Source organism: Leucoraja erinacea, chromosome 5 (assembly GCF_028641065.1).
Source record: "Leucoraja erinacea ecotype New England chromosome 5, Leri_hhj_1, whole genome shotgun sequence".
NCBI classification, from domain to species: Eukaryota; Metazoa; Chordata; class Chondrichthyes; order Rajiformes; family Rajidae; genus Leucoraja; species Leucoraja erinaceus.
In genome coordinates, this window is record NC_073381.1 from 97,719,905 (window position 1) to 97,747,268 (window position 27,364).

Consider the following 27,364-nt stretch of genomic DNA (forward strand, 5'->3'; position numbering starts at 1 on the left):
AGCCCGGACCATCACACAAACTAACCTCCCTTCCGCTAACTCCATCTACACCTCCTGCTGCCTCAGGTTTTATTAAATCCTGCTGATTCTTTATTTGTTTATTATATATTACACCTCACGCTGCCTCGGCAAGGCCAGCAGCTTAATCAAGGAGCAGTCTCCATCCGGCCACTCCCTCTTCTCCCCTCTCCCATCGGGCAAGAGGTATAGAGGTGTGAAAACGCACACCTCCAGATTCATGGGCAGTTTCTTCCCAGCTGTTATCAGACAACTAAACCATTCTGCCAACCTAGAGAGAGGTCCTGAGCTACTATCTACCACATTGGAGACCCTAGAACTATCTTTAATCGGACTATGCTGGACTTTATCTTACACTAAAAGTTTTACCTTTATCCTGTATCTTTGGCTCAACTTGCCCACGCCGGTCAACATGTCCCAGCTACACTAGTCCAACCTGCCTGCATTTGGCCCATATCCCTTTAAACCTGTTCTAGCCACGTATTTGAAGGTACACAAAACTGCTGGAGAAACTCAGCGGGTGCAGCAGCATCTATGGAGCGAAGGAAATAGGCAACGTTTCGGGCTGAAACCCTTCTTCAGACTGATGGGCGGTGGCGGGTAGAAGAAAGGAAAGTGGAGGAGGAGGAACCCGAGGGACGAGGGATGGGAGGAGACAGCCCGAGGGCTGAGGAAGGGGAGGCTAGTCTGGGTAAGGATGTGGTCGTAGAGTTGGAGGGCAGGGGGGATCACAGAGGGGGAGCAGTTAGAGAGGAGGTTGTGAAAATGTCTCCGGGGAGAGGAGGAGAACTTCTTCAAAGTAGGCATACCTTGAGGAGATTTCGCAGTGGAGTAGACAAAGTGTTTAAGAAGGAACTGCAGATGCTGGAAAATCGAAGGTACACAAAAATGCTGGAGAAACTCAGCAGGTGGAGCAGCATACACAAAAATGCCACGTACTTGTCTAATTGCATCTACCGGTACATAGTTTTTTTGTGAACGTGCATTGTCTGAGTTGATGCGCCTGTGATGCTGCTGTGGGCAGTCACGGTAGCGCAGCGGTAGAGTTGCTGCCTATTACAGCGCTTGCAGTGCCAGAGACCCAGGTTCCATCCTGACTAGGGTTGCTGCCTGCAGCGAGTTAATACGTTCTCCCCGTGGCCGCGTGGGTTTTCTACCGGATCTTTCCACCGAGTGGTTTTCAAGGGTGCTCAGGTTTCCTCCCACAGTCCAAAGACGCGCAGGTTTGTAAGTTAATTGGCTTGGTATAAATGTAAAAAAGTTGTCCCTAACGTGTGTAAGATAGTGTTAATGTGCGGGGATCGCTGGTCGGTGCGGACTCGGTGGGCTGAAGGGCCTGTTTCCGTGCCGTATCCTTAAACTAAACTAAGCAAGCAAGATTTTCATTTCATCCCTGTGGGACAATTTATTTCATAATTGTCTGTGGGACAATAAACTTGATCTGATTTGACTTCAATGAAGGAAAATGGATGAGACGGGAGAAGAACTCATAACATCAGAACAACGAGTCAGTTGCTCTTCAGAGAAAATGCAGAAAACTGCATTCACAATTGCGTAAGATATTGTTTCACTTTAGGTTATATAGAGAGTCATCGAGTCATAGAGCAGGGGAAAAGGCCCTTCAACTTAGCTTGTCGCAGCTGACCAAGATGCCCCATCTACGCATGGTCCCACCTGTCCACATTTGACCCATTTCCCACTAAATCTTTTCTATCCATGTACTTGTCCAAATGTCTATTAAATTTAGTTTAGTTTATTTTAGAGTTACAGTGTGCAAACAGGACCTTCGGTCCACCGAGTCTGTCCCGATCAGCGATCTCCGTACACTAATGGGCCTGTCCCACAGGCAATTTTCTAGGCGACTGCCGGCAACTACGACAATGGAATTCACCAAAGCCAACACCGGCTTCAACCTACGTCACTTGGTGACAACCTACACCATCCTGGTAACAACCTACGACAGCACCTACATCAGGAGAAGACAAGCTACGACAAGCCCATGGTCCACTGTCGGCGAAAATTTTTGAACATGTTGAAAATCCAGCGGCGACCAGAAAGATGCTACGACTCTTTGTGTGACTGAGGGGACTACTCATGACCATACAGGCGGCACCCCGGCGACCATGTGGTGACAGCCTAGTTGCCGGTAGTCGCCTAAAAAATCACCTAAGTAGGACAGGCCCTTAACACTATCCTACACACTACAGACAATTTGCAATTATTAACACCAAGCGCAGGCTTGGCTATCGCTTCGCCCAACACCTCCGCTCATTTCGCAATAACCAACCTGATCTCCTGGTGGCTCAACACTTCAACTCCCCCTCCCAATATGAATCCGAACTTTCTGTCCTGGGCCTCCTGGGCCCAGTACAAATTGGAGGAGCAGCATCTCATATTTCACTTGGGTAGTTTACACCCCAGCGGTATGAATATTGACTTCCAATTTCAGGTAGTCCTTGCTTTCTCCCTCCTTCCTCTCCCCTTCCCAGCTCTCCCACAGCTGAGGCTGAGGGTAGTGTAAATGTGTGCGGATTGCTGGCTGGCGCAGATTTGGTGGGCCGAAGGGCCTGTTTCTGCATTGTATCTCAAAACTCTATACTATAAAACTCTAAAGAGCACCATGTCTTCTCTTCTCTGTCATTTTCCTGACTTCCATGGTGCAGCCTTTACTCCAGCTGAAGTGTGGCTGCCATAGGGACAGCTCTTCAAGCCCAGATGCCTCTCTAGACAGCAGAGCAGTGTTGCAGAATTTCAATGCACCTTGGTGCCCAAATAGAGTAGCTTTTATCAGATATTTGCCAGATTTTGCACATTTTCTATTCAGGAGATCCCAGCAAAACTCGAAGAGAAGTGCTTTGGAGGTTCTGGGGTCGACTGCGGGAGGCGCCCCGGAGCACGGAGACTGAGCGGTGGCTGCGGGAGGTGAGGAGACGGCGTGTCCGTGGGTCGAGGTGTGGGCGGAGTGGGGTGGAGGGGAGAGGTGAGGAGCATAGTGGAGTGTAGTGGAGAGGAGCAGGGTGGCGTGGAGAGGAGCGGAGTGGAGTGGAGAGAGGTTGGGTGGAGTGGAGAGGAGTGTGGTGGAGTGGAGTGGAGAGGAGTGTGGCGGAGTGGAGAGAGGTTGGGTGGAGAGGAGTGGAGGGGAGTGTGGTGGAGTGGAGGAGCGGGGTGGAGTGGAGAGAGGTTGGGTGGAGAGGAGTGGGGTGGAGTGGGGAGGAGTGGTGTGTAGTGGAGAGGAGAAGGGTGGAATGGAGTGGAGAGGAGTGGGGTGGAATGGAGAGGAGCGGGGTGGAGTGGAGTACAGTAGAGTGGGGTGGATGGAGGGGAATGGAGTGGAGTGGGTGGAGGAGAGGAGTGGGGTGGAGTGGAGAGGAGCGGGGTGGAGTGGAGAGGAGAGAGGGGTGGAGTGGGGGTGTGTGGAGTAGGGTGGAGTGGAGAGGAGGTGGGTTGGAGTGGGAGAGGAGAGGGGTTGAGTGGAGAGGAGGAGTGGGGGTGGAGTGGGGAGGAGTGGGGTGGGGTGGAGAGGAGTTGGGTGGAGTGGAGGAGTAGTGGGTGGAGTGGAGGGGTGGGGTGGAGGGGGAGGGGGATTGGAGTGGAGTGGAGAGGAGTGGACTGGAGAGGAGCAATGGGAACTGGAGGGGATTGGAGTGGGGTGGAGGGGAGTGGAGAGAAGCGGGGTGGAGTGGGGTGGAGTGGGGTTGAAGTGTGGGCGGAGTGGGGCGGAGTGGGGTTGAAGTGTGGGCGGAGTGGGGTTGAAGTGTGAGCGGAGTGGGGAGGAGTGGGGTGGAGTGGGCCGCTGGAGGTCCTGCAGCAGCCAGGGGGGTCGCGTGGATCGGGTGCTGAAGGAGGCCACACAGAGATCGGGGACGAGCGCGCGGATCGGATGCGGCCCGCCGCGGCAAGGAGCGGCGGTGGAGGACACTGTCAACTTCATCACGCCAGGCCCATCCCTGCAACTCCCACCCAGTGCCGTCACCAGGACAACGGGACTTTACGGCCAAGATGAAACTCAACATTTTTATGAACTTGATTCTTCACAGGTACAAGAAGGGGCTGGAAAGGTGGTGATTCTGTGTGTACTGCCTCAGTGTAATCTACTACCTTACACTATAATCGGCGTGGAAAGCATTTTATCGGGATGCATCACCGCATGGTTTGGGAACAGCTCCATCCAAGACTTCAAGAAATCGCAGCAAATTGTGGACACGGCCCAGACCATCACACAAACCACCTGGGACAGTTTCTTCCCAGCTGTTATCAGGCAACTAATGGGCCTGTCCCACTTAGCCGATTTTTCAGGTGACTGCCAGTGACTTAATGACGACGAGTGGAACACACACACTCACACACACGCACACACACGCACACGCGCACACACACTCACACTCACACTCACACTCTCACGTGCACACATACACACACACACACACATGGACACACACACACACACACACACACACGCATCGCTTTCACACACACACACCTGTGTGAATTACACACACATCGCTTCCTGCACCAGCCCGTTATGCAGGCAGGGGACAGGGCAAGTGGGGGGAGTGAAATTCACACGGTGCAAAGCCAATGTGATACAGACACACACCGCGATGGTGGTGAAAGCACAATGTACGGGAAGCGTCACGTAAGTAGGTCCTTTAAAAGAGGGGGGGGGGAGTGGGGGGAGAGGGGGGGAAAGGGGGGAGAAGGGGGAGACGGAGTGGAGACAACTTTTAAGAAGCCAGAGATACACGGCTGTGAAGCTTGGCGGACATTAACATTACCGGTCGGTTATCCTTGCTTCTGAAAACTACTGCTAACGTTTTATTTTCCCAATGAGCCAATGATATTCACCGGTTGGCACCGGCTACAACCTACGAGAACCTTCGACTTCCTGGCAACCCACTAGGACCTCCTGGCGACCCAGCTACGGCACGAGAATTCTCGCTACTCGCCGTGGCAGCTTCATTCTAGTCGCTGCTAATTTTACATGTTGAAAAATTTGCGGCGACCATAATGAGGCCGCGACTAGTTCCCAGAATGCGGGAACTCCTCACGACCATGAAGGTGACTCACCGGCAACCATCCACGACCATGTGGCGACCGCAGAGTCTCCTGCAGTCCCCTAAAACGTCGCCTAAGTGGGACAGGCCCATAAGCCACCCTACTAACAACTAGAGAGCAGTCCGGAACTACTATCAACCTTAATGGAAACGTTGGTACTATCTCTATCTTTGATCAGACTTTACTGGCTTCATCTTGCACTAAACGTTATTCACGTTACTCCCTTTATCATGTAACTATTGATACACTATAAATGATTGATTGTAATCATGTATTGTTTTTCAGTTGATTGACTAGCATGCAACAAAAGCTTTCCACTGTACCTCAGTACACGCGATAATAAACTAAAATCAAACTCAAACTCTTGTACTTATGTGTAGTAAGGATGCTGGTTTAAACCGAAGATGCTGATTTAAACCGGACAAAATGCTGGAGTAACTCAGCGGGACAGGCAGCATTTCTGGAAAGAAGGAATGGATGACGTTTTGGGTCGAGACTGATGGTCTTATGTGTGATTGCGCTGAGGGACAGTATGATTTTACTGGAATCCATGCAAAACAAAGAATTTCAGAATGACAAGGTACATGCGCCAATACTATTGACCTACAAGTGATTGAACAATTGAACTATGAAGCATTACTCCACATATTGCATCGCCCTAACTTTCTCATCCACTCCAGGCACACTGGAGGCAATTTACAGAGGCTAGTTAACATGTCTTTTGTTTGCTTAGAGCTTGGCAAAAACTAAGAAAGACACAAATCTAATCTGAGTAGATATTTTTTACACATCAATAAAACACTATGCAAGACTTCAGCTGGTGACATGAGGAACTGCAGATGCTGGAATCTTGAGCAAAACACAAAGTGCTGGAGAAACTGAACGAGTCAGGCAGCATCTGTGGAGGGAATGAATAGACAACGTTTGGGGTACACGCCAACTATTTTGCACTATGTTTTATGTTATTCCACTTTCTCATCCACTCCCAACACACTGGGGGCAATTTTACAAGGCAAATATTCGAGAGAGTGTGTGAGAGTGAGAACAAGAAAGAGACAGAGAAAGAGTGAAAGAAAGAGTGTGAGTAAATAGGGAATTAGGGGAGGGCACCAGTAAATGGGATATTAGGAGAGGGCACCATTAATTTTCCAGATTAGAGTCAGTAGGTAAACTTCACACACGGACAGTGCCCGAGGTCAGGCTTGAATCTGGGCCTCTGGCGCTGTGAGACAGCAGCTCTACCCGCTGAGCCGCTGCGCCACATATTTAGCACATCGATGTCCCGTGACTTGTTCCAGCCGTTTATTTTTTCCTGACCAATAATGACTGCTGGCACCTGCCTTTTATTTCAGCGGCGCTTCCAATGTGACCGAGGATTGCGTGGAATTTGCTGCCCGCAGTGCTTCCAGCCTTATCTGTTATTTTTCAGGAAAACCTGTCTTCAATTAAGCCCAAAAACAAGCTGACGTGTTTTACATCCACGTGCCTGTGGACATGATTTACACAAATTATATAAACAGTGGGGCCAGCCAGATATTTAAGAGCTTCTTGGCACATCTCTGCAAAATGTCCACCGTGTTGTTTTTTGCGCAAATTTCCGACATCGATCTTTAGCCGTGTGCTTGATTCTGTTCAAAAGTTGTTCTGATGAGATATGGCTTTTCCTGTGTCTCCGGGACTCTTACAAAGCAGCGGGCAACTAAACGTACTCACAATGCGTTCAGCAAAATGCATGAACTTCCTTGAGAGAGTTAGCGCTGGAGAAAATAAAGGGGGAAGGAATTAACACATTTGCAGTCGAGTTGATTTTGAGGTCAGCTGAAGGTCTTCAGATTCAGTATAAGATCACCCCTCATCCTCCGGCGCTCCAAGGAATAGAGCCCCAGCCTGCTCAAGTCTCGAGTCCTAGCAACATCCTCGTAAATCCTCTCTGCACCCTTTCCAACACCCTTCTCTGACAACATATTTCCTATAACATGGTGCCCAGAGCTGAACACAATACTCGATGTGTGGCCTCACCAGCATGAATTGGCCTATTTTGCAGCACTCATGATGAACACAACCTAGTTGTTTATACTCTAGGTTGAACACAACCTAGAGAACTTGAGTTTGACTTGATCGTATTTTGGCCGAATGCAGGCAGGTGGGACTAGCGTAGATGGGGCATGTTGGTCGGCATGAGTTGGGACGAAGGGGGGGAGGGGGGTGGGAGAGGGAGGGGAAGGAGGGAGAGAAGGAGTGAAGACATGAGTTGGAGAATGAGTTGGGACAAAAGGCTTATGTCCATGCTATATGACTGTGACTTTATTTATATGACTCTATTTATGTGTGGTACATAATGGATTATGGATCGACGCGCTGGAGTTCCGGTGAGCTGTGACCGTCGAGTTCAACACCTCCGGGCTGCGGGTCTGCGGAACGGAGCTGGCGGCGCCGACTTCAACATCGGGAGCCTGGGAGCTCCAAACCGGCGCAGCCTTGTCGGCTTCGGAAGCCGCGGTCTCCGATAAGGAAGCGGCCGTTCCAGGTGGCCCAGCCGCTGAGAGGACTCTCCCGATGCCGAGGCAACAGCACTCGGCGAGAACGGCCAGGAACATCGGGCCTCCGTAGAGGCAATAGCGGAGGCCTCAATAGACCTGACTTTGGGAGAACTGGGGATGGGGACTGGACATTGTGCCTTCCCCCACAGTGGTAACCATTGTGGGGGGATGATTTTTGTGTGTAAATGATTACTTTATTCTGTGTCCAAGATGGCTGTCGGAAGGGAGAGTGTACGCTGTCGCGCTTTAGCTGCCGCTGCTCTCTCTTTATATTGTGTTTTTGATTTTTTTGTCTTTGGATCGAATTCTGTCTTTAATTTGTGTATTGGTGATGTCTTTATTATTTATTTTACTCCGATTATATGTTTTTTACTCTTGTTAAATTCTGTAAGGTGTCCTTGAGACTTTTGAAAAGCGCCCACAAATAAAATGTATTATTATTATTACAGCTGATCCATTTGTATATCAACGGCGCGGTCGTGCAGCGATAGAGCCGCTGCCTCACAGCGCCAGAGACCCAGGTTCGATCCTGACTATGGGTGCTGTCTGTACGTTCTCCCGTGACGGCGTGGGTTTTCTCCAGGTGCTCCGGTTTCCTCCCACACTCCAAAGACGTGCAGGTTGGTGGGTTAATTATCTTTGGTAAAAATAGTAAATCATCCCTAATGTGTAGGATAGTACAGGTGATTGCTGGTCGGCGCGGACTCGATGGGCCAAAGGCCCTGTTTGTGCACTGTATCTCTGAACTAAACTAAATTAAAAAACTAAACTAAACAAAACAAAAGCATGCAAAACAAAGCCTTTCACTGTGTCTCCGTACAAGTGAAAATAATAAGCCTAACCCCCCCCCCCCCCCCCCCCACCAATTTTCAGATTACACACCACCTCATAGACATGTAGTTCCAGGCCTTTATCGCTGTGTGAAAATCACAGTCCCCCCTCATTAGTACATGATTTGGAACACAAGATGATCAGTACATGTTCTGCACCAGGGTTTAAGCAGGCAGCAGCACTTCATCATCAGACCAATGATTTTAACCATGCCAATATTGCATCCATGCACAGGTCTAACAGTTCATAAAGTTAAAGATGTGAGTTTGATTAAAACATGCCTTCAAAGAGAATTGTAGCATTTCCCAAAGCGAGAGGAAAACCGAATCCAAGCTCGGTATCAGTAACACCAATATCCGAAAAAAATGATGATTATATATATACATATAAAATAGGATCAACATTCATATGACCCAAAACGTCACCCATTCCTTCACTCCATAGATGCTACCAGTCCCACTTAGTTACTCCACAATTTTGTGTCTACCTTCAACATTCATACAATTCCATGTAACTTAAATAAAGAGGATGGTTCTCGGGACAACCAGGTGTATAGGTGACGGCTGCAACAGGCCTTTATGGTTTAGTTTAGACAGTGTGGCGACAGGCCTTTTGGCCCACTGAGTCTGCGTTGACCAGCGATTCCCATACATTAGCACTATCCTACATACTAGGGGCAATTTACAACCAAAGGCAATTAACCTACAAACCTGTACGTCTTTGGAGTGTGGGAGGAAACCGGAGCCCCCAGGGGAAACTCACGCATGTCACGGGGAGAACATACAAACTCTGTACAGACAGCACCCGTAGTCAGGATTGAACCCGGGTCTCTGGTGCTGTGAAGCAGCAACACTACTGTTGCGCCACCGTGCTGCCCTGAGACTCAGTGGGCTGTTTCTATGCATTATGTACTGAGCCAGGGATTGTACTTATGTTTGGCAATAATCTTTCTGGTCAAACAAATTCTCGCTGTACCTTAGTACACATGGTAATAAAGGAACCATTGAGAACCGTTGAGAAGGTTGCAACCCTTTGAAGCAATCTAAGGTTTTTAGTAGAAGGGCACAAAGTGCTGGAGTAACTCAGCAGCTCAGGCAGCATCTCTGGAGAACATGGATAGGTGACGTTTCGGGTCGGGACCTTTATTTGCAAAGGATTTTGTGAATACAACATACATTATTTCAATTCTTGTCTGTGTTATGATTGTTTTGCTGGGAATTGTGCACGGTCACTCTAAAGATTTTCCCACTATTAACTGGTCTTTTGTTTACAGTAGGATTTGATGGATACAAAGAATCTGTTTCCTCAAGTTCATAAAAGGACATCAGTTAAAATGAATCCTTAAGTCTAAGCCTTGCCGGGAGCGGGAGGAGGGGGAGGATGATGGATGGATGGGAGGGGCTGATGGAAGTGAGGGGAAGGGAAGGGTGAGATTTGATGGAGGACATGGTGATTTGATGGGTCTGATAGACGAGTTAGGCGAGGTTGATGAATCGGGTTGATGCGAGGAGCGAGAGAGTGGGAAACGAGTTGGAATATTTTTGATTGGATTGGTTTTGATTGGATTGAAGGATGGGTCAGGTCTTATAGAAACTTACAAAATTCTTAAGGGGTTGGACAGGCTAGATGCAGGAAGATTGTTTCCGATGTTGGGGAAGTCCAGGACAAGGGGTCACAGCTTAAGGATAAGGGGGAAATCCTTTAAAACCGAGATGAGGAGAACTTTTTTCACACAGAGAGTGGTGAATCTCTGGAACTCTCTGCCACAGAGGGTAGTTGAGGCCAGTTCATTGGCTATATTTAAGAGGGAGTTAGATGTGGCCCTTGTGGCCAAGGGGATCAGAGGGTATGGAGAAAAGGCAGGTACGGGATACTGAGTTGGATGATCAGCCATGATCATATTAAATGGCGGTGCAGGCTCGAAGGGCCGAATGGCCTACTCCTGCACCTAATTTCTATGTTTCTATGTTTCTATGATGGAGGGAGCGATGGTGGGTGGGAGGGAGCAAGAGAGCGATTTGATTGGATCAGGATGATAGAAGGAGCCAGGGAGGGGAGGGCAGGAGGGAAGGATAGGAGCGATTGGATTGGATTAGATTGAATCGATCAATGATTTGGTGGGCGAAGCTGATGGATAGACAGGGGTAGACTGATGGGCCGAATGGCCCAGTTCTATTCCTATTCCTTATGACCTTAAATCACTTGTTATGATAAAGGGCCACATACAAAATGATGAATGTACTCATTCAATTGATAACATTCTAAATTCATAATTCTATGCTCTGCCTGAGTTTTCAGTCTTGTGTTTTGCCACAACACTGGAATCTATTTTAAAAGCAGTTTTTCTATGGACACAAGTCCGTAAAGTATATCAGAATATGAAAATATAGGGGTGTTTATCTCATGATTAAAAATTATGCCTTGAGATTACTAACAGTGCTACTTTAATTGAGTAATCTGTTCAGTGTAAACCTGCAACTGCAGTTCCTTTCTACATACGCTCATGATTGAATGAGTGAACGATACAGCATGGAAACAGGCCCTTCGGCCCACTGTCCACGCCAAACATGGATCACCCGTTCACACTAGTACTACTTTCTTCCACTTTCACACCCACTCCTGGCACTCCAGGGGCAATTAAGCTCAAAGCCGACACGTCTTTGGGATGTGGGAGGAAACCCGAGCACCTGGAGGAAAGCCACGCGGCACAGGGAGAACGTAGGAACTTCACACACAGACAGCGCCCGAGGTCAGGATCGAACCCAGGGTCTCAGGTGCCGTGAGGCATCATCGACTCGACCAGCTAGCACAAGGAATCGTCATGATTTGTATTTGGTGATATTTCCCTCACATGGCCCGAACAAAGCAGAGAAATCCATTCATGTTGAAATTTCTAAGCTGTTTGTTTGCACTGTTAACAAAGCTAAAAGAAAAAAGTAAAAGGTACTTCTGTTTTTCTTCTTCCGAGAGTTTGTCGGTCCTCGTCTGTCCAGTGACCATGGCTAGTTCATCCTTTAGCTCCTGGATTTCTTTCTTTAAACGGAGAGTGATCTACAAACGCAACAATAAAAACAGGGGACAGCTGGAGTTAGTTTCCTGATGCAAATGTTTTTTTTTTAAGTTCTCTCTCAATTGAGCCAGCTTTTGGCTTCATTAGCACAGAGATAAATTACAATGATATTTTATATAAAAATGACTATTACTGTTCCCAAAATAAATCCATTTTGAAGTTTAAAAAAATATACATGATGAAAATCTTGTTCAAAATCATAAATCACTGGTTTCCTTCTGGTTTCCAAGACAGCTACATTCCTTGTATGGAGGGCCCATGAGTACAGTCAATTCCTATTAACTAAACATAAACCGGGCTGCTAAAGATTTTGTTCATCTGTCAGACCTCGTTTAACAGACACACACAGTGATGCCTTAGCCTGCAGTGGGGTACTGCGACTAAACTCACTTTGCCCTTTGCCGTGCCTTTCTTTTCCCTGCACCCCGTTAATAAAGCAAAGTGTTTCTTTGCGCCTACCTTCAGAAACATAGAAACATAGAAAATAGGTGTAGGAGTAGGCCATTCGGCCCTTCGAGCCTGCACCTCCATTCAGTATGATCATGGCTGATCATCCAAAATCAGTACCCCGTTCCTGCTTTCTACCCATATCCTTGATTAGCTACAGCATGGAAACAGGCCCTTCAGCCCACCGAGTCCGCGCCGGCCATCGATCGCCCGTTCGCATTAATTCTACGATATCCCACATTCTCTTCCACTCCCTGCACACCAGAGGGGAAATTACAGAGGGCCGATTAGCTTACCAACCCATATAACCATATAACCATATATAACAATTACAGCACGGAAACAGGCCATCTCGACCCTACAAGTCCGTGCCGAACAATTATTTTCCCTTAGTCCCACCTGCCTGTACTCATACCATAACCCTCCATTCCCTTCTCATCCATATGCCTATCCAATTTATTTTTAAATAATACCAACGAGCCTGCCTCCACCACTTCCACTGGAAGCTCATTCCACACCGCTACCACTCTCTGAGTAAAGAAGTTCCCCCTCATGTTACGCCTAAACTTCTGTCCCTTAATTCTGAAGTCATGTCCTCTTGTTTGAATCTTCCCTATTCTCAAAGGGAAAAGCTTGTCCACATCAACTCTATCTATCCCTCTCATCATTTTAAAGACCTCTATCAAGTCCCCCCTTAACCTTATGCGCTCCAGAGAATAAAGACCTAACTTATTCAACCTTTCTCTGTAACTTAGTTGTTGAAACCCAGGCAACATTCTAGTAAATCTCCTCTGTACTCTCTCTATTTTGTTGACATCCTTCCTATAATTGGGCGACCAAAATTGTACACCATACTCCAGATTTGGTCTCACCAATGCCTTGTACAATTTTAACATTACATCCCAGCTTCTATGCTCAATGCTCTGATTTATAAAGGCTAGCATACCAAAAGCTTTCTTTACCACCCTGTCTATATGAGATTCCACCTTCAACGAACTATGCACGGTTATTCCCAGATCCCTCTGTTCAACTGTATTATTCAATTCCCTACCATTTACCATGTAAGTCCTATTTTGATTTGTCCTGCCAAGGTGTAGCAACTCACATTTATCAGCATTAAACTCCATCTGCCATCTTTCAGCCCATTCTTCCTAATGGCCTAAATCACTCTGTAGACTTTGGAAATCCTCTTCATTATCCACTATCTTGGTATCATCTGCATACTTACTAATCCAATTTACCACACCTTCATCCAGATCATTGATGTACATGACAAACAACAAAGGACCCAACACAGATCCCTGAGGCACCCCACTAGTCACCTGCCTCCAACCCGACAAACAGCCATCCACCATTACTCTCTGGCGTCTCCCATTCAGCCACTGTTGAATCCATCTTGCTACTCCTGCATTTATACCCAACAGTTGAACCTTCCTAACCAACCTTCCATGAGGAACCTTGTCAAAGGCCTTACTAAAGTACATATAGACAACATCCACTGCTTTACCCTCGTCAATTTCCCTAGTAACCTCTTCAAAAAATCCAAGAAGATTAGTCAAACATGACCTTCCAGGCACAAATCCATGTTGACTGTTCCTAATCAGACCCTGTTTATCCAGATGCTTATATATATTATCGCTAAGTATCGTTTCCATTAATTTGCCCACCACTGAAGTCAAACCCGCACGACTTTGGAATGTGGGAGAAAACCCAGGAGAGGTCCCGGGAGCAGCACAGTGGAGCAGCGATAGATTTGCTGCCTTACAGCGCCGGGTTCGATCCTGACCATGGGTGCTGGCTGTACAGTTTGTACATTCTCCCCATGACCTGCCTAAATTTTCTCCGGGTGCTCCGGTTTCCCCACACACTCCAAAGAAGTACAGATTTGCAAATTAATTGGCTTCGGTAAAATTGTAAATTGTCCCCAGTGTGTGTAGGATAGTGCTAGTGCGCGGGGATCGCTGGTCGGCGTAGTTTCGGTGGGACGTAGGGCGCTCAGTATCTCTCAACTAAACTAGGGACTCAACTAAAAACACAGGGAGAACATGCAAAGTTCATGCAAGGGAGCAGCCGAGATCAGGATCAAACGCGGGTGTCTGCCGCTTTGAGGCAGCGGCTCGAGCAGTTACGTCGCCATGCGCCATGGCCATTGTGTGTGAATTAAGCCTCTTTTTGTATTTGATCCCGTGATATCTGCTGCTAATGGTTACAGAAGGAAAACTGACCTTACTGCACCGGTAAGGAAACAAACTGGCCTGGTCCAGATGGAAGGTGGAAAGTCAAGAGTCTCACATCAGGCGACTAAAAAGCCTGCTGCACTTCTTCTGCTAATTTTAACAAACAACAGATGCCAGGGTATGCACTGGATTGGAAATTAAATTCACAACTAGTTTCGAGCGAAGACTGCCTGTAAACCCAGGGGGATCAAATACAGGTCAGATCATTCTGTTCCACATTAAAGCGATCTCCAAAGACTTGAAAGGCGCCATAATGGAATCACAAAATGCACGTTAGATTACAGTTTAAACAAACAACTAAATATTGTGAAATAAAAACAAAAATACTGGAAAAAATTCATTGCATCAAACAGCATCTGTGGAGAGACAGTGTTTAATATTTCAGGCCAGTGAACATTCTTTAAGCTGCAGTGGAATTGAAGTTCAGCTGGAGAGAGCCCAAAGTGTTTAAATGTCATCTGTACCAACACAACATAGATTTTACTTCGGAGTCACGTGAGTGACTACGTGAAGAACCCGTCCAGCACGCATGCGCAGCATGAGCGTTCACGCAGTGCAACAGCGACGCAGCGGGAGTACAGGTGCTCCCGCTACAGCTTAAAAAAGACGGACCGTCAGGTAAGTTTATTCTGAGGTTGTTTTTTCCGAAAAAGAAGGTGTTTTGTTTTGTCTCACCAGGAACAATGAGCAAAACAAGACAAACCAAGAAGTCCACCCCCGTTCGACTCCAACGGAGGAGCATTCCATCAGTGGGGGGCAAGAGGCGGTAGGACCGCTAACCCAGCGATCCGCCATCCCCGACACCTTGCCCAGCCCAGTCCCGCTAGCGCAGCCTGAGCAGCGGGCTGGATGTAAAACAGCACGGAAGACCAACCGGCCGGTGGTATCCGATTCTTCGGACGGGGACGTCTCACCGCTCGCGCGGGGCAGAGACAGCCTCCTGAGCCGCATGGAGCGGTTCGTGGAGCAAATGCTCCAGCGAGACTTGCTTCGAGAGGAGCAGTCTCGCAAAGGGAGTTCAGGCACTCCCATCACAGTGCCTCACAATGCACTGGCCATCGCTTCCCCCTCATCTGAGGGCAGCTTTGGTGACCAGGGCTGGACTGGTCAAGAAGAGGGGTCACTGGCTGAAGATGTCGGGAGTACGCTTGGGGTACAGGACCAGGAAGAGCTGCTGGGTGTGGTAGACCGCTACGTGGCCGCTCCACGTGCAGGGTGGTCATTAGAGCCAAAACTGGTGGCCAGCATTAACTACCTGTCCTTTAAGCCCCTACAGGAGCAGGTAGTTAATGAGGCCCTAGAGCTGTATTCGGCCCCAGAGAATTGCACCTCGCTCAACGTGCCGGCTGTCAATAGCCAAATCTGGGGGCACGTTGGGCCAAACATCCGCAATCAAGAGCTCAAACTACAGCGGATCCTCAGGCTCCTGACGTCAGCCATCACTTCATATGCTCGTTCCGTGGATGGGGTGGAAATGACCACGAATCAGCAGGATACACTCGCACTGCTGTGCAATACCCAGTTCGAAATTAACAACCTCCGTAAGGAGATTATAAGACCTGCCCTCAACCCGAAATTCGCGGGTTTGTGCAAAACGCCGACCACAGAGCCAGAAATCCTGCTCTTCGGCAAGGACCTCTCCAAGAAAGTAAAAGACATGGAGGAGGAGTCCAAAATATTTGGCCTCATGAGGGCAGGCCCCGGGACGAGCAAACCCACTAAACCCAAGCGGCAGTACCCCACCGCGTCCACCAGTCGACGTCAACCCTATGGGACTGGTGAAAGCTCGGGGTCCGCACATCACCACCGGAAGCCTTTTTTAGGCCAAGGCCCAGAGCGGACCCCATGGAAAATGCGCCACCCCCAACCAACAGCAACACATCAGACAACACATCAGAAGACTCATCGTCCGACAAAGAAACAGAACACCCGTAACCATGAAGGTAGGTGGGTCTGGTTCCTACCAGCATATAAAAAGTGTGGGTTCTATACTAACAGGGGGGAGATTACAGCTGTTTGTGCAAGCATGGAAGTCTATCACGAATGACAAGTATATACTCAACAGCATTCGTGGATACAAAATAGAGTTTACTCTAGAAAACTTGCCACTCTCAGCACTTACCCCAAAGGGTCTTTTCCCTCTCAGTTAAAGAAAAAACGAGAGGGACAAGCTGAACTGGTGAGGCTAATTACAAAGGGTATAATTGAAAAAAAACAAACATAAACCCTTGGAATTTGTCTAATATATTAACTAAAACCAAAAAAGATGGTGGATGTCGCATCATCATTGACTTAACTTCACTAAATATGTTTGTTAAGTATATACATTTCAAAATGGAAACGTTTGTAACTGCCAAACTACTGATTTCCAAAGGATACTTCATGGCAAGCATCGACCTTAAAGATGCTTACTATTCAGTACCCATTCATAAGGATCATCGCAGATACCTGAAATTTACCTGGATGGGGCAACAATGGCAGTTTAAAGCGTTGCCTCTTACGGGTTAACATTAGCCCCAAGATTATTCACCAAGATACTAAAACCAGCCTTGGCAATATTAAGGAAACAAAAACATATTGTCATGGCATATCTTGATGATATCTTAATAGTAGGCAAAACCATGGAATTGGCTATATCAGCTGTGTCAGCTACCAAACAATTGTTTGAAACCTTGGGATTTGTCTTACATCCAGATAAATCTAAGTTGACGCCATCCACAACTATGGACTATCTGGGCTTCACAATTAACTCAGTCCACATGTCTGTAACCTTTGCCAAAAGACAAAACAGCAGAATTGGCACAAACATGTAACAATTTAATGGTCAACGATCGATCAACCATTCGACAAGTGTCGAGAGTAATTGGAAAGATGGTAGCAGCATTTCCAGCTACACAATTTGGACCTCTGTACTATCAAAACTTACAAAGAGCAAAAGTGCAGGCACTAAAACGACATGCAGGTCACTTTGACCGGATCATGAAATTACTCACTGAAGCAATATCAGAGCTACAGTGGTGGGTAGAGAACATTTGGCATAGTTCCAGCCCTATCATCATCGTTAACCCTACGTTAATTATTCAAACAGATGCCAGTGCTCAAGGCTGGGGAGCAACTAATTCCATATCCAGCACAGGTGGTAGATGGACTAACCTAGAGTCATCGTTACTACTTACACTGGGCATAAATTATCTAGAAATGTTGGGTGCATTTTATGGATTAAAAGCATATTCAACAAATATGCATCACTTGCATGTTTGGTTACAAATAGACAATACTACGGTGGTGGCCTATATTAACTATATGGGCGGCATAAAATCGATATCACGTGACAAATTGGTCAACACAATCTGGCAATGGTGTGTCGACAGACATATTTGGCTATCAGCAACTTACCTGCCAGGTAAGCTAAATACAGTGGCAGACACCAGGTCATGCAAATTCATTGATAACACCGAATGGATGTTAAATCCCAAAGTATTTGCTAAAATTACCAAGCAATATGGCACGCCAGATACGATCTATTTGCATCCAGACTAAATCACCAGGTTCCTATGTATGTCGCTTGGGAACCAGACCCTGAGGCAGCAGCGGTAGATGCGTTCGCGCTGGATTGGGGAAATTTCTTCTTTTATGCATTTCCTCCCTTCTGCCTCATCACTCGGGTACTACGCAAAATACAAATGGACGCTGCTTCAGGTATTTTGATAGTACTCGACTGGCCTACACAGCCATGGTTCCCAGTGCTCCTCGACATTTCTCAGTAGCCCAGAATTGCTAACCCACCCAGTATCTGGCATAAGCCACCCATGCCACGATATAATTAAACTCCTGGGTTGCAGATTTTGAAAAGGCCTCTGCTGGCCCTGGGATTGTCAGAAAACACCATCAACACCATGACAGCATCCCACCGTGTATCAACAAGGAAACAATACTTATCAAGTATCAAGAAGTGGGAGAAATACTGTTTGGATACAGGAACCATTTATTCAACCACAACAGTAACTAATGTACTGGAGTTCCTGGCAGGCCTTCACCATAATGAAGGACTCAGCTACAGCGCCATTAACACAGCCAGAAGTGCTCTGTCTGCCTATTTAATACAGGCACCAGAACAACAGGCCATGGGATCCCACCCGCTGGTGGTCAAACTCATGAGGGGGATATTTAACTCCAACCCCCCTAGACCAAGGTACACCCATATCTGGGATGTCAGTGTGGTCCTGACATACCTCAGGGGATGGTCACCAGCCAGGTCCCTCACCCTGGAACAATTAACTCTGAAGACGGTCATGCTGATGGCACTTGTGTCAGCACAAAGAGTCCAGTCACTTCACCTATTACGACTGGACAACATGATCATAACTCCAGACCATGTCTCATTTACTATCCAGGGCTGGTCAAACAGAGCAGGCCAGGAACATCAAATCCAGTCATGGAATTCCGGGCTTACCCACCAGAACCACAGTTATGTGCCATGACCCACCTACTGAACTATATTGACACAACTAAAATCCATCGAGGGAGAGAAAACGCCTTATGGGTCAGCCACAAGAAACCTTATGGTTGGGTGACGAGCCAAACCATTTCAAGATGGCTCAAGCAAGTGCTGAAAGCCGCTGGTATAAATACTAACATGTATAAATCTCACTCCACCAGGGCAGCATCCACGTTGGCGGTTAAGAGAATGGATGTACCAATAAACCACATCCTGGCTACAGCGGGGTGGTCTGGGGAAAGAACGTTTCGAACTTTTTACAATAAGCCGTTGGCAGAACCTGCTTCATTTGCAGAGAAAATATTACAATCTGCAAATATATAATTTAGCCCGAGGGAGCAATTTGTTTTTTTGTTATTGTTAATAAACACCATTATTGTTTTTTACAAACAGATTCATGGTTGATTATGATAACATACTTCCTCCCTCAAATGACTTCGGCAGTGAGTGAAGTATGAACTGTTGCCCGGTTTGAAATCACAGAGCTTTAAAAGCTTCACGTAGTCACTCACGTGACTCCGAAGTAAAATAGTAAGATTAAACGAGAACTTACCAGTTTGAAGTTTGATCTGTATTTTATGAAGACTTACGATGAGGGATTACGTGCCCTCCGCTCCCACCCTCAATAATAGAGATCAAACTGGTATCTAAACTCTCCTTTTCTTTACTATATTTATTTCAATTACTGTGTCTTTCTGTGATTCCATACCGCTGCTTTGAAGAATATCGCGCATGCGTGCTGGACGGGTTGGTCACGTAATCCCTCATCATAACTCCTCATAAAATACAGATCAAACTTCAAACTGGTAAGTTCTCGTTTAATCTTACTATTCTTACTTGCAGCAGCATAACAGGGCTGTAAGCAAATGCACATTTACAGGGGTGGAGCGGTGAAACAGCGGTAGAGTTGCTGCTTTACAGTGTCAGGGCCCCAGGTTCGACCTTGGCTACGGGTGTTGTTTGTACGTTCTCCTTGTGAGTTTGTACGTTCTCCTCGTGACCGCGTGGGTTCTCTCCGAGAACGTAGGTTTCGCCCCACTGGCCAAAGACGTGCAGGTTTGTAGGTTAATTGGGTTGGTATATATGTAAAAAAATTATCCCTAGTGAAGGATAGTATTCAAGAGCGGCGATCGCTGGTCGGCATGGAATCAGTGGGCCAAAAGGCCTGTTTCCACGCTGTATCACTAAACTAAACTGATATATAATACATATAAATTCAACAAATTAATAACCCCAATGCTAGTGTACTTATGTTGTCAGTGTATGTCAAGCCAGTCGGTATAGTTCATAGTTGAGGTTAGTGTCGCAAGGTGTTCAAGAGCCTGATGGTTGTTGGGAAGAAGCTATTCTTCAACCTGGTGATCACGTTTTCATCCCAATGGTAGGGATGAAATGAAACGTTTCGGTCACCCCGTTATCGCAAAGATGTGGTTAAGCTGGAAAGGGTGTAGAGAAGATTTACCAGGATATTTCCAGGACCCGAGGGCCTGAGCTACACAAAGGGTGTCGGGTATATGGAACAAGCTGCCAGAGAAGGTAGTCCAGGCAGGTACTATAACAACATTTAAAAGACTCAGCAAGTGAGGCAGCATCAATGGAGAGAAGGAATTGGCGACGTTTCGGGTCGAGACCCTTCTTCAGGCTGATGTTAAGGGAGGGAGTAGGACAAAGAAACTTTGACTGACATCAGTTTGAATAAGGGTCTCGACCCAAAAAGTCGCTAATTTCTTCTCTCCAAAGATGCTGCCTCACCCGCTGAATTTCTCCAGCATTTTGTGTCTACCTTCGATTTTACCAGCATCTGCAGTCCTTTCTTAAACATTTAAAACACATTTGGCCAGGAACATGGATGGAATAGGTTTAGAGGGATATGTGCCACACGCAAGCGGGTTGGACTAATGTAGATGGGACATGCTGGTTGGCGTGGGCAAGGAGGGCCCAAGGGCCTGTTTCCAGGTTGACTTTATGACTATATAAGAAAGAGTGTGGCCTGGGTGGTGTGGAACTTTGATGATGCTGGCTGCCATTTTGAGCAAATACACCCTTCGATAGGTGGGGAGCTGCGAAGGTAGTGTGGACCACTGTAAATAAAATAATCTGGAATTAAATAAAAAGAAAGCCAATGATTGCGAGTCCTTTGTAAAGCCTCAGTAAATTGTACAGTCCACGTTAGCAGCATGACCTCGATATCAACGTGTTATAAACTGCAGATGCTGTAAGTCTGAAACAGAAACTGCTGAAACACCCTGTAGTTCAGGCAGCATCTGTGGAAGGTGGAACAGAGTTAACTTTTCAGACAGAAGACGCTTTGTTAGAACTAGGAAATAAGACATAGCTCATAAGTTCATCAGATCAATCAGGTCTACTCCGCCATTCAATTATGGCTGATCTATCTTTCCCCCTCAATCCCATTCTCCTGCCTTTGTTCCATAACCCCTGACACCGATACCAAAAATGCAAAATTATTATTTTAGAAACATAGAAAATAGGTGCACCTATAGAAAATAGGTGCAGGAGGAGGCCATTCGGCTCTTCGAGCCAGCACCGCCATTCATTGTGATCACGGCTGATCGTCCCGAATCAATGCTGCCTTTTGTGGGGGAAGAATGAATAAGATAAACTAAAAGTTCAGGTGATGTTCGAGGCCCTTCTTCATTAGACCCAATATTATCACCTATTCCTTTTCTCCAGAGATGCTGCCTGACCTGCTGAGTTACTCCAGCTTTTATTTGTGTCTATCTTCAGCGTAGACCAGCATCTGCAGTTCCTTCCTACACATTTCATTGTTCAGTTTGGGACATATTGACAGTAAAACACTCTTGACTCTTAAGATGGTCTACATCTGTAGTTTCTCCTCCAAGTCAGCCACGAGTCTGAGTTGGAAATGTATTGTTGTCTAGCCTTCGTTGCTGGGTCTAAATCATGGAGCTACCTGTAAACATCACGATGGAAGGTTGGTCATCTGAAGAACTGCAGATAATCAAGAAGGGCTTGATTGTTAAGCGCTTGGACACACTAGAGACAGGAAACATGTTCCCGATGTTTGGGGAGTCCAGAACCAGGGGCCACAGTTTAAGAATATGGAGTAAGCCATTTAGAACGGAGATGAGGATACACTTTTTCTCACAGAGAGTGGTGAGTCTGTGGAATTCTCTGCCTCAGAGGGCGGTGGAGGCAGGTTCTCTGGATGCTTTCAAGAGAGAGCTAGATACGGCTCTTAAAAATAGCGGATTCAGAAGGCAGGAATGGGGTACTGATTGTGGATGATCAGCCATGATCACATTGAACTCCTGCAGTGCCTCGGTAGGCGGCGCGGCTCTGGCCAGCAGCGGCCTCTGCAGCCTGTCCGCGTTTTTATTATTTTTTGTCTGTGTTTTTATGTAGTTTTTGTTATTTTATGTTGGGGGTGTGTGTGTGGGGGGGGGCGGGGTGGGGGTGGAGGGGGGGGGAAACTTTTTGAATCTCTCCCTGCACTGGAGACCCGACCTTTTCTCGTCGGGTCTCAGGTGTCGTTGAGGCCGCAACGAGGAGCGGCCTCCAACAGGAAGAAGCCGGGGACTCAGGTGTCGACTCACCGTTGCCGTCGCGGAGCTGGCCGAGACCGGAGCGGGTGGAGCGGTAGAGGAGCGCTGCCGCCGCTGCTGCTGCTGAGTCGGAGGCTGCTGCTGCTGCTGCTGCTGCTACCGGAGAGTCGGAGGCTGCTGCTGCGGGCCTGTGGACGACGGCACCGGGAGCCCACGGCTCCCTGGAGGGAGACCGCTTTTCGGGGCTACTGCAGCGGCGACTTCTCCCGCCCGAGTTGCGGGGTTGAAGAGCTCCTGGAGCGGGGCCTACATCACTGCCCCGCGCGGCTGGAATGGCCGCGGACTCTGCGAGCGCACACCGGGGGCTCCAACACCAAGACCCGGTGTGCGACCTCGCACCACCCGGCGTGGCTTTAATGGCCGCGGGACAATCGCCATCGCCAGCCGGGGGCTATGACTTTGACTCTGACATCGGGGGGGGGGGGGAGAGAGTGCAGTGGAGAGATAAGTTTATTTGGCCTTCCATCACAGCTATGTGATGGATGTTTATGTTAAATGTAATTATGTTGTGTCTGGGGTCTATTTGTGTGTAATGTATGGCTGCAGAAACGGCATTTCGTTTGGACCTCCAGGGGTCCAAATGACAATTAAATTGACTCTGACTCTGACTCTGACTTTGAATGGCTCGATGGGAAGAAGGCAGTTCACCGACAATTTCTCAAGGCCAAAGGTAGACACAAACTGCTGGAGTAACTCAGCAGGAGAGGCAGCATCTCTGGGGAGAAGGAATGGGTGACATTTCGGATGAAGACCCTTCTTCAGACCAAGCCAGTTAGTGAATGGCAGTAAAAGCTAGCCTTATCAGTGGCGCTCACATCTTATAAAAGGAATAAAAATAAATCAGTTCATTCTGTTTACAAATAATTGACCAATTCCTACCAGATGCTTTATTATCTCAATAAACCTATATAAAGTTCATTTTTTGGAAAATCTTCAGACACATAAAATGAATAAAGCAAAAGTTCATGAAACATGGTCATTAAGAGATGGATGGTCAACTAGAAAAACATATTGTTGTGATTCTTCTTTGCTCTATCAAATATTACTTCTTGGCAGCATCTCTGGAGAACATGGATGGATGAGTCTAAAGATTCAAGAGTCATGAGTCAAAAATGTTTTATTGGACAATTAAATTCTTACTTGCAGCAGCACAACAAAATATGTAAACATCTATCCGTACATAACTAAAATCTTGTGCTCTTCTGGTTTGCGAGTTTTTTCTATTTGCGCAAAAACGGTACGCTATAGTGGCACGATATTTTCCCAGGTTACTCACCATTCTCCTGTACTGCGAGTGCAACAAGTTTTGTTCCAATCGGTGGAATATTTTAAAAGTTATCTAGATTTAGAAATCTTTAAAACCGCGCGTGTGCAGATTCCTTCAGTCAGCGCCACGCAGATTGGTCTCTTCTCCTGTCAGTCAATGCCATGGCCGAGTTGGTGACGCCCCTTCCTGTTCTGCAGCGGCCTGTCCCGCCTCACTCACAAACTCCTCTCTCCCCTCCTCACAGTAACTTGTCTATTGTCTCCCCCACCACCGGCCTTGGGGGGTTCAGTGGAGGCCCAGTGGAGGCCCAGTGGAGCCCCTGGTCCCATCTCCCTCTCCCTCATCGCTCACCCCTCTCCCCCGTCTGCCCTCTGCGGCAATGGTGGTCCCGTCTACCCGTCCCGCCAGGTCCGTCTCCTCTGCCGCCGCCATTGCGGTAACTCACCCTCACGGCCTTCTTGGGGGAGATCTTCTCCACCAGCTCATCGAAACTCATGGTGCCCACCATGACGAATACCAACTCCATCCCATTCTCCCCCACCCCCCCCCTCCCAAGGACTGGCAGCGGCAGCGAGCACGCTGGTAGGTAGGCAGGGCGGGGTCTGGCCGAGAGGCAGCAGTGTGGGCGTGCGGGCAGGCGGGGGCAGGCTGAGTGGCAGCAGTGGGCGTGTGGGCGTGCGGACGGGCAGGCTGGGCGGTGGCAGGCTGAGCGATAGCAGCGGGCGGTCAGACAGGACGGGGAGGGGTCAAGCGATGGCCGAGCGACGGCCGAGCTGTAGTAGGCAGAGGGAGGGAGGGAGCAAGAATCGGGTTGCAGGGTGGCCGAGCAGTTTGTGCGGAGTTTGAGTAACTCACACATATACACACACGATGCAAACTGGTCCAATCGTCAAGTCAACGGGATCTAAACCACAGCTAACAATGAATGACCTGTGGAGGAAGGAACTGCAGGTGCTGCTTTTTATGGATGGAGGGAGAGAGTGACGGAAGGAGGGATTGGGGGAGGGGATGAGGACAGGAAAGATCCTAGGGAGGTGAGGAGAGATATTGGGGGGATTGAGGAAGAGGAAGGGGTAGGGAGGGAGGGAGAGGTGGAAAGTGGGGGAGGTGAGGAGAGTGGGGGAGGAGGGGGAATAGAGGGAGAGGAGGGGGGAAGTGAGGGAAGTAGGGAGTGGGGAATAGAGGGAGAGGAGGGCAGTCGGGGAGGTCAGGAGGGATAGTGGGGGGGATGGGGAGGTGACGGGTTGCATTGGGAGAACGGGTGAGTGGTGGAATATTGCATTGGGAAACGGGTTGCATTGGGGGAACAGGCCTCCCATGTGACAGGGCCCACTTAGTCTAGTAGTACATAACGGGAGAAAAACAATTTCAGTGTGTATATATACACATGCACACATACTCAATAAATAAACAAATATAGTGAAATAATAATAATAATAATAATAATAATAATAATAATAATAATAATAATAATAATAATAATTGTATTGGAGTTATACAGCACAGAAATAAGCCGTTCAGCCCAACTTGCCCATGCTTACCAAGATGCCCCATCTACACTAGTTCCATCTGCCCGGTTTTAGCCCATATCCCTCTAAACATATCTGACCTGAAACGTCATCTATCAATGTTCTCCAGAGATGCTGCCTGACCCACTGAGTTACTCCAGCACTTTGTGTCCGTTTTTGTAAACCGGCATCTGCAGTTCCTTGTGCCTCCATTATTTCCTGGCGTTCAGCTGATCAACTATTAAGCAGTTTTTAAAACAGTTCTCGGATCATCCTTGCATCTTTCATTTAGTGTCTCCCAGTACGAAATTGTTGGTCAGTGAGAATGAGATGCTGGGCCATGAAGCATATTCAAGACCTAGATAGACTGATTGTTGGAGAAATCTATGGCCATAGGAATCAGGCGTCAAGGAGGTTTTGGGACCGATGCTCAAATCCCCCACAATGTTCAAGAGGCTAACTAGCAAACACCAGCTCCTAGTTCTTTTATTCTCATGTCCCTATTAGGATTTATATCTAGTGCCGTTTAAGGATGTGAAAAGGGTGGCTCTACGGCACAGTTCAGCCGTTGTCCCACAGCGCCAGACACCCGGGTTCAAACCTGACCTCGGGTGTTATCTGTGTGGAGTTTGCACGTTCTCCCTGTGACCGCCTGGGTTTCCCCCGGGTGCTCAGGTTTCCTCCCACATCCCAAAGACATGCAGGTTGGCGGATTAACTGGCCTTTGTACATTTACCCTTGTGTGTAGGTGGGAGGTTAAATTTGGGGAGATTTGGGAACAATACGGAGAGAATAAAGAGGAGAGTAGAAACAAGGAACTGCAGGTGCTGGTTTACAAAAAATAACATGCAAAATGCTGGAGTAACAGTGGGTCAGGCAGCATCTCTGAAGAACACGGATAGCTGATGTTTTGTGCTGGCATCCTTCCTCAGAGTGTGAAGAAGGGTCCCAACCCGAAACATCAACTACTCATGTTCTCCAGACGTTGTCTGAACCGCTGAGTTACTCCAGCACTTTGTGTCTTTCTTTGGAGAGAAAAAAAGTTGTGTTAAACTAGAGATGGAGAAGTTGAATGAATGAATGATTGCATGTATGAATTAATGAATGAATGGATGATTGAATGCATGTATGATGAATGTATGAATGTATGTATGAATGAATGAATGAATGTATGTATGAATGAATGATGATTGAATGTATGATTGAATGAATAAATTAATTGGCAAAGTATGTACACATACAAGGAGTTTGCCTTGATGCTCTGCTCGCAAGTAACAACATAACATACAGTGACAATTAAGAATAAAACATAAAACATTAAAACATTAATAATAAAACATTATAGTTTAAACATGTGAATGAAATAAAATACCAGAGCAAAAGGAGGCTACAGACCTTTGGTTATTGAGTAGAGCTACTACTCGTGGATAAAAACTGTTTTTGTGTCTGGCTGTGGCAGCTTTGACAGTCCGGAGTCACCTTCCAGAGGGAAGTGATTCAAAGAGTTTGTGGCCAGGGTGAGAGGGGTCAGAGGTGATCTTGCCCACTCGCTTCCTGGCCCTTGCAGTGTACAGTTCGTCAATGGAGGGAAGGTTGCAGCCAATAACATTCTCAGCTGATCGAACGATTCACTGCAGCCTCCGGATGTCGTGTTTGGTAGCTGAGCCAAACCAGACCATGATGGATAAATTGAGGACAGACTCTACCATGGCCGTGTAGAATTGGACCATCATTGCCAGTGGCAGATTGTGTTTTCTCAGCTGCCACAGGAAGTACATCCTCTGTTGGGCCTTTTTGACTGTGGAATCGATGGTAGCCCCCCATTTCAGGTCTTGGAGATGAGTATAGTTTAAAGATACAGCGCGGAAACAGGCCCTTAGAACAAGCTGCATCTGTACCGAGACCCCCCCCCACCGCGCGCGGCCGAGCGTTTCCATTTTTGTCTACCTTTGGTGAATACATGATTTGATGACTGCCATCCGGGGCAGGATCCATGTGTACACGTGATAGATGTGGCCCGCCATCCACTCACAGACATGCATCCCGGCCCCTATGAAGAACAAGCTTGCCCACCCCTGCTGTACGTCTTTGGAGTGTGGGAGGAAACCGGAGCACCCAAAAAGCCCACACGGTCACAGGGAGAACGTACAAACTCCATACAGACCACACCCGTAGTCAGGATCATAGAAACATAGACAATAGGTGCTGCAGTAGGCCATTCAGCCCTTCGAGCCAGCACCGCAATTCAATATGATCGTGGCTGATCATTCAAAATCAGTACCCCATTCCGCTTTTTCTCCAAATCCCTT

At 47.5% G+C, this 27,364-nt stretch overlaps 1 protein-coding gene across 2 annotated transcripts in view; it reads right to left on the reverse strand.

The window, feature by feature from the left end:
- The window catches only part of LOC129697628 (kinesin-like protein KIF6), a 453,653-nt gene that overhangs the window by 280,373 nt on the left and 145,916 nt on the right, over positions 1-27,364 (reverse strand). For both annotated transcript variants that reach the window (XM_055636340.1, XM_055636341.1), the window contains exon 7: positions 11,392-11,495. In XM_055636340.1, the coding sequence (XP_055492315.1) occupies positions 11,392-11,495 (104 nt within the window). The remainder of the gene's footprint in view (positions 1-11,391; positions 11,496-27,364) is intronic.